The 8,434-nt window shown below is 40.5% G+C and overlaps 1 protein-coding gene across 1 annotated transcript; it reads left to right on the plus strand.

Annotated features, from left to right (window-relative positions):
• The first annotated feature begins 263 nt into the window (after nucleotides 1–263).
• On the plus strand, nucleotides 264–1,520 carry LOC120994087 (olfactory receptor 6N1-like). Its single transcript, XM_040422547.1, has one exon. The coding sequence runs from the start codon at nucleotides 414–416 to the stop codon at nucleotides 1,518–1,520; it is 1,107 nt and encodes a 368-aa protein (XP_040278481.1). The 5' UTR covers nucleotides 264–413.
• The last annotated feature ends 6,914 nt before the right edge of the window (nucleotides 1,521–8,434 follow it).

The raw sequence follows: 8,434 nt of genomic DNA on the forward strand, positions 1-8,434 counted from the left end.
GGGAGGTGTTAGAACAGCATTGTAAGTGGCAGACTATAGATGTCATACCCCCTACCTCTATTCAAGCCTGGTTTCTCCAATTTGTTTCCCCAATTTACATGTCTTGGCACTCCTCACTGCACTGGATGGCATATATAATATTGCTCCTCTTGTGTTTCAGCGTTAGGTATTTTAGATGAATCAGTTGCTGCCTCAGTGTGTTTCCGGGTTTAGGACAGACAATGCTGTTCTAACACCTCTCCAGAGGCATTTTGATCACACCTAATAACAAAATATTTGCTCTGTACAGTTTCCTCAGGGAATCTGTGAATGTTCCAGTTCAGAGCTCCACTGATTTCAGAGCCTAAAGAGGACCAAAAGGTTGTCTTCCCCATATGAGGACACCAGTACTATAAATGATGCGTGATAGCTGAATGTCCAGTAACAGATTTCACACTGGGGCTCAGGAGCTTCAAGTTAGCCCTCTGATACTGTTCACACCTCAACATTTTTGCAATTGTTTATCTTACGCTTCAATTGTAAACCACATTGTACATTATTATTTCTACAACTTGCAGGTGAAGACACAAGATATCAACTCCACCAATGACTCTTCCAGCATTGTCACCGAGTTCATCATCTTCGGCTTCCCGAGCCTCCAAGGTTTTGATATCCTGCTATTTTTTATATTCTTATTCATCTATCTTTTGGCCATCTCGGGGAATGGCCTTATATTCATCCTCGTAACCTTGGAAGGAAGGCTGCACACTCCGATGTACTTCTTCGTCAGCAACTTATCTCTTTTGGACATGATGTCCACCACTGTGACCATCCCCAAGATGCTTGCCAAATTTTCTATGCACCTTGACAGGATCTCTTATGTGGGCTGCTTCATGCAGGTGTACACCTTTTTGTCACTGAATGCCGTTGAGTGTTATCTCCTATCTGTCATGGCTTATGATCGATATATGGCCATTTGTTTTCCACTCCATTACCATAGCATCATGGCCAGGCACGTGTATATAATCTTGGCTATGGTGTCATGGACCTTGGGGTTTGCTTCCCCAATAGCAGTGGTAATATTAGCTCTTAAATTACCTTTTTGTGGCCCCAATGTCATTTATCATTATTATTGTGACCACCCTCCTCTCCTTCAGTTGGCTTGTGCCAACACCACGCTAAACGTCATGGTTGGTTCTTCTCTTAGTGCTATAGTGCTCCTCGCCTGTTTCACTGTAATAGTCATATCCTACATTAAAATAATCAGATCTGTTCTTCTGATAGCTTCATCTGATGGACGCAGGAAGACGTTTTCCACCTGCGCTTCACACTTCGTCGTGGTAAACATGTACTTCTTGCCTCTAATCTTCATGTACATTCGTCCTAAACCTTCCTACTCTTCAGATGTTGATTCATTGGTGGCCATGTTCTACACAGTGTTAACCCCCATGCTGAACCCCTTCGTGTACAGCCTGCGAAATAAAGACATTAAGTATTCTGTTAAAAAACATATATTTCACAATCAGAATATTTCTAAATGATCATTTGGATCATGGGCGGGTCGGTTTTGGCGATGAGAAGAGGTTTTTATCCCATGACCTGCTCCAATTATATTAGACAGTTTGCTAATATAAAGTTATAGTTAGACATAATGATGCACTTATACCCCTGTGCATCCTTCAGCATGATAGGAGGCATGAGGGAGGTACATGAGGTATGTGAGGTACTCTCAAGTGGGGCTCATGCGCAATGTTGGCTGAATGTATTCAATGGGGGCAGTTTTCTCAGCAGGGCTATTATTGTATCACTCCAAAATAACAGCATGGTTTTAGGGCCTCATTACAAATGCAAGAAAAAGTAAGTGAACCCTTGTAATACCCTGGATTTCTGTTTTGATTGCTAATATAATGTGTTCTTGTTGTATTTAAGTCACAATTCTAGAGAAACACAATGTAACTAAACTCATAACACACAAGTAGGTTAGGGTATTTCATTTTTCTAAATATGTGATTTTCATATGACTTTGCTTCTGCCCCGAGTCTCAGTGATGTAAAAGATATATATGCCAAATTTCAAGAAGATTGTATAATATTTAGGGGTTGCACATGTTGATCACTTTTATTACTACTCTCACTCCTGTACCTAGGAGGTTGGTCTAAAAACTACTTCAGTTTCAGGATCCCACGGCTCTGCATAAAGCAAGGGGGATGGCAAAGGCAATATATGCACTTAAAATTGTCCTCTTTACTAAACAGTTGAATATTCCTCAACGAGAATTGAAAGGAATGAAACGGGTTGCACATTTTGTCAGCCTCATACTGTATATGTTCGCACGAGGCAATTGTAAGTCGATGGGCTCTAAAGAATGATTTGGATATGCTACAGCTTCTGAGCACTTACCCAGATGCAGACATAAAAAAAAGTGCTCTCACAGTTGCTAAGAGACACCTTTGGTATCTGTCAGAAACAAACGTAGGATTGGCTTTTTTGGACGAACGTATTACTCAGGCTGTTAAGGAAACTATGACTAAAATTTAGAGACCAAACCTGCAAAGAAAAAGGAAATGAAGGGTAAAGCCTAGTTTTTGAAGGAAAAGACCTGAGCCATTTCCTTACTAATAAAACAAAGACGTTATTTGAATTGTTTGGGCTCCACGACGTGACAGAATACTGCAGTGATTCTCTAAGAAGCCATGTGAATGCTCTTAAGGTGGTCAATGATACCGCAGAAAGAGGAATTGCTCTGATAAAAAAGTTTAACGAATGGGTCAGGGACGAACAACAAAAACAATTCTTGTTGAGGGTAGTCGAGCATCACAGAAAAGTCGTCACCAAGCTAACAAAAGAAGGGATTGCATCGTTCAAAGTTGATTAATATAACACATGTTTTGCCTATCATACTACCTATTAATCTTAGTGTCTAGTTGTAATATAATTTAAAGTTTGTGATATCTAGTTTTCCCAATAAAAGTAATTAACATTAAAAAATATTATTTTTTACATACTTTTACAAAACTGATCAAAGTGTGCAACCTCTAAATATTATCCAATCTTCTTGAAATTTGGCATATATATCTTTTACTGTACATCACTGAGAATCGGGGCGTAAGCAAAGTCTGCAAACATTTTACATTTAATTTTTTTCCATTACAAAATGAAACAACCTAAAGTAGGTGTACCATTCATTTCTTTTATTGAGTACATTGAGTAAACATCCACAGTGCAGGAGGAAAAAGTAAGTAAACCCTTTGAATTTAATAACATATAGAACCCCCTCGCCCCTTTTAGCAGTAATCGCCTCAATCAAATGTGTACTGGGGCTGCAGATAAGATTAGCACAGTGTCGAGGAGGAATTTTGGACCATTCCTCCAGACAAATGTGTTATATTTTATTAATATTTCGGGAGTGCCTTGTGTGCACAGTGCTCAGGTCATGACACAACATCTCCATAGGGTTAAGGTTAGGGCAAATGTTCTCAAACATTCTTTATTTACTTTTGTGTTTTGGGTCAATGCTTTGTTCACTCAACATCTCTTCTCCTTGAGGTCCTGGACACTGCCCTACATTCTCCTTTAAAATATTTTCATACATCTTAGAATTCATTTGTTGCCTCAATCACAAGATGTATAAGCTCTGAGGAAGCAAAGAACCCCAGGGAGCACCATGGTTTGGGGTCGATGGAGGTCGATAGCATAAATCTAGTGGAGGGGGGAAATAGTTTGAGGTTTGTGGAGGGGTCATCATAGTTTGGGGCTGGTGGAGAGGACACCATAGTTTGAGGCTGATGGAGGAGACATCATAGTTTGAGGCTGGTGGAGGGGTCATCATAGTTTGGGGCTGGTGGAGGGGACATCATGGTTTGAGGCTGGTGGAGGGCTCATCATGGTTTGAGGCTGGTGGAGGGGTCATCATAGTTTGGGGCTGGTGGAGGGTCATCATTCTTTGGGCCTGGTGGAGGAGACATCATGGTTTTGGGCTGGAGCAGTTTACATCATTGTTTGGTGTTGGTGGAGGGAGCTATAAGTTTTCGGGCTGGTGGAGGGGACATCATGGTTTGTGGTAGCTCGATTATTGATCATTGCGGGAACAATGAATTCTAAGGTGTATGAGAACATTTTACAGGTGAATGTAAGAGCAAACATGAAATTCTGCAATATAATCTGTAAAGGGGGTCCTAATCGGAGTTTTACTTTCAAGCAGCGCTAATGAACAAGACCAAACAATGACCTTCCATAAAAGATGGATGCTGCTTATTTTGGGATTCTGAAAGCAGAGATTTTTTTTGCTTGTTTGTTTTTTTTCCATTCATGCATTTCCAAAGCCATACCTTTGTTTATTTTTTCCATCAATGTAGACATATAAGGGCATGTTTTTGTGGGAGGAGTTATATTTTGAATGCCTCCATTTTGGGGTATTTATAATATATCATATAAGTTGTAACATTTTTGGGAGCAATTCCGTCATTGTTTCTTGGGTTTTGTTTTTACTGTGTTGTATAAATAACACAATAACTTTATTCTGCTGATCAATACATTTACAAAAATACAAAATTTATATTGGTTTTATGTTTTTCTACTTTTGCACAATAAAATCACTTTTTTAAAAAAATATTTTTCTTTCTTTTTTACAATATTCATTGTACAGAATAAGTAATGTTTCTATTTTATAGTGCAAGTCCTTAGGCCTCTTTCAATCCCCCAATCAAACCTCACACTGTGCGCAGTCACAGCACAGCGAGTGGCCGAGGACCAGGGAGGGGTGAGTACAGATCCCGGGGAGCGCTGCATTCACTGCTTCCCGGCTCTCCTGTACTATTATAGCAGCACTCATTAGTATTTGCACCATAAGACACACTGACATTTTCCCCCCACTTTGGAGGGGAAAAAAGTGCAATTTATAGGGAGAAATATGCAGTATACATAGCTTTTTCTATTTTTATTGTTTTCCAATAATAAGGGGAATTTTTTTCCAAAACCTTTTTTGACCTTTATTTCAGCCACAGTACGGGACGAGAACCTGATATCCACTCTTCGCTCCTATAATACACTGCAATACTTCTGTGTTGTAGTATTGCCTCATTAAGAGGCACACACTGAACACATGGCGGGAGCAGAAGCCATGGCTGCTATAGCAACTCATGGCCACTCCGCAGGGGCGTAGCTAAAGGCTTATGGGCCCTGGTGCAAGAGTTCAGCTTGGGCCCCCCCCCCCTTCACTCAGCACTGGTGCACCTAGCTTTTCTGTTGCCGAAGGCAAATATTGAAATTCCCCCCCATGTCAAATTCTCAACCTAACCCCTTCCCTCCAGTCCTACTATTAAAGGGGTTGTCCTTTTTTTTACTACTGATGACTGATCAGCTATTTGAAGAGAGGGCAGCGCTCATATGAGAGCTGCTTTCTCTGCTCTGTTCACCTGCTCGCCGTAGCATTTGCAGTGATGAGCAGGTAAACAGAGCAGAGAAGGCAGCACTCATACAAAGAAAAACTGACAAACCCTTTAAAGACATACTTGGAAAACATTACATGCAGCGCTACAGAACATATAGGGTCATAGAGCGCCACATATGTACCTCTTACATCCAGTGACTTCTCTTCTCTGATGTAGATATTCTCTTTCCTCTTCTTCTCCTCTCAGACCAGACCACCATGATGACTTCTTTCAGCCACGTCTCGTCTCTGCAGAGTTTAACAGACATCTTACTTTCCTACTTTTCCATCATCCTCCCACCTTCTCAACACCCCATCCTGCCACCCTCAATACTGTGTCCACTGTGCTCCCCAATACTTTTCTGCAGAAACAGTCCCCCTGAAAATACTGGTACCACACCCCTTTATATTGTGCGCTAGTACAAAAAATACCCCCTTCCTTTCAGATAAGACCACCATATAAAACCCTAAATGAGATTCCCCCATCTCAGACCAAACCCCTTTAGACCTCTATGTCAGACCCCATATAAGACCCTAGTTTTAGACCTCAGATCAGACCCACATTAGACTAGTGATGAGTGGCATAGGCACTATTCATTTCCGCAATATTTAGCAAATTTTTCACATAATATTCGCAATAAATTCGCAAATTCTAGAATTCTTTATCTCCAGTCATTATTTTCGCGATTTCGCAAATCGGCACTAATGATGCGCATGTTTTTTGCACAATACATGCACTTCACATTTTATCAGGTCTGAGTAGATATTACTGATTGGTGCACAAAGTATTGTTGTGACATCACAGCACTATGTCTGTAGTATGTAAAGTCAGGTCCATAAATATTGGGACATAGACACAATTCTAACATTTTTGGCTCTATACACCACCACAATGGATTTGAAATGAAACGAACAAGATGTGGTTTAACTGCAGACTGTCAGCTTTAATTTGAGGGTATTTACATCCAAATCAGGTGAACGGTGTAGGAATTACAACAGTTTGCATATGTGCCTCCCACTTGATAAGGGACCAAAAGTGATGGGACAATTGGCTCCTCAGCTGTTCCATGGCCAGGTGTGTGTTATTCCCTCATTATCCCAATTACAATGAGCAGATAAAAAGTCCAGAGTTCATTTCAAATGGGCTATTTGCATTTGGAATCTGTTGCTGTCAACTCTCAAGATGAGATCCAAAGAGATGTCACTATCAGTGAAGCAAGCCATCATTAGGCTGAAAAAAACACAACAAACCCATCAGAGAGATAGCAAAAACATTAGGCGTGGCCAAAACAACTGTTTGGAACATTCTTAAAAAGAAGGAACGCACGGTGAGCCCAGCAACACCAAAAGACCCGGAAGACCACGGAAAACAACTGTGGTGGATGACCGAAGAATTCTTTCCCTGATGAAGAAAACACCCGTCACAACAGTTGGCCAGATCAAGAACACTCTCCAGGAGGTAGGTTTATGTGTGTCAAAGTCAACAATCAAGAGAAGACTTCACCAGAGTGAATACAGAGGGTTCACCACAAGATGTAAACCATTGGTGAGCCTCAAAAACAGGAAGGCCAGATTAGAGTTTGCCAAACGACATCTAAAAAAGCCTTTACAGTTCTGGAACAGCATCCTATGGACAGATAAGACCAAGATCAACTTGTACCAGAGTGATGGAAAGAGAAGAGTATGGAGAAGGAAAGGAACTGCTCATGATCCTGAACATACCACCGCATCAGTGAAGCATGGTGGTGGTAGTGTCATGGCGTGGGCATGTATGGCTGCCAATGGAACTGGTCCTCTTGTATTTATTAATGATGTGACTGCTGACAAAACCAGCAGGATGAATTCTGAAGTGTTTCGGGCAATATTATCTGCTCATATTCAGCCAAATGCTTCAGAACTCATTGGACGGCGCTTCACAGTGCAGATGGACAATGACCCAAAGCAAACTGCAAAAGCAACCAAAGAGTTTTTTAAGGGAAAGAAGCGGAATGTTATGCAATGGCCAAGTCAATCACCGGACCTGAATCCGGTTGAGCTGCATTTCACTTGCTGAAGACAAAACTGAAGGGAAAATGCCCCAAGAACAAGCAGGAGCTGAAGACAGTTGCAGTAGAGGCCTGGCAGAGCATCACCAGGGATGAAACCCAGCGTCTGGTGATGTCTACGCGTTCCAGACTTCAGGCTGTAATTCACTGCAAATGATTTGTAACCAAGTATTAAAAAGTGAAAGTTGGATTTATGATTATTATTCTGTCCCATTACTTTTGGTTCCTTAACCCCTTAAGGACACAGCCTTTTTACACCTTAGGACCAGGCCATTTTTTGAAAATCTGACCAGAGTCCCTTTAAGTGCTGATAACTTTAAAACGGTTTGACTTATCCAGGCCGTTCTGAGATTGTTTTTTCATCACATATTGTACTTCATGACACTGGTAAAATGGAGTCAAAAAAAACATTTTTTTTGCACCAAAAAATACCTAATTTAACAAAAATTTGAAAAAAATTAGCAAATTTCAAAGTTTCAGTTTCTCTACTCCTGTAATACATAGTAATACCCCCAAAAATTGTGATGACTTTACATTCCCCATATGTCTACTTCATGTTTGAATTGTTTTGGGAATGATATTTTATTTTTTGGGGATGTTATAAGGCTTAGAAGTTTAGAAGCAAATCTTGAAATTTTTCCGAAATTTACAAAAACTCAATTTCTAGGGACCAGTTCAGGTCTCAAGTCACTTTGCGAGGCTTACATTATAGAAACCACCCAAAAATGACCCCATCTAAGAAACTACACCCCTCAAGGTATTCAAAACTGATTTTGCATACGTTGTTAACCCTTTAGGTGTTGCACAAGAGTTATTGGCAAATAGGGAGGAAATTTGAGAATTTCATTTTTTTGTCTAATTTTTCATTTTAACCCATTTTTTCCACTAACAAACCAAGGGTTAACAGCCAAACAAGACTGTATCTTTATTGCCCTGACTCTGCCATTTACAGAAACACCCAATATGTGTCCGTAAACTACTG

The sequence above is a fragment of the Bufo bufo genome, chromosome 3 (assembly GCF_905171765.1).
Source record: "Bufo bufo chromosome 3, aBufBuf1.1, whole genome shotgun sequence".
Classification (NCBI taxonomy): domain Eukaryota; kingdom Metazoa; phylum Chordata; class Amphibia; order Anura; family Bufonidae; genus Bufo; species Bufo bufo.

What these genes read in the sequence shown, in the direction of transcription:
- LOC120994087 (XM_040422547.1), top strand. Translation starts at nt 414, where the DNA reads ATGTCCAGTAACAGATTTCACACTGGGGCTCAGGAGCTTCAAGTTAGC.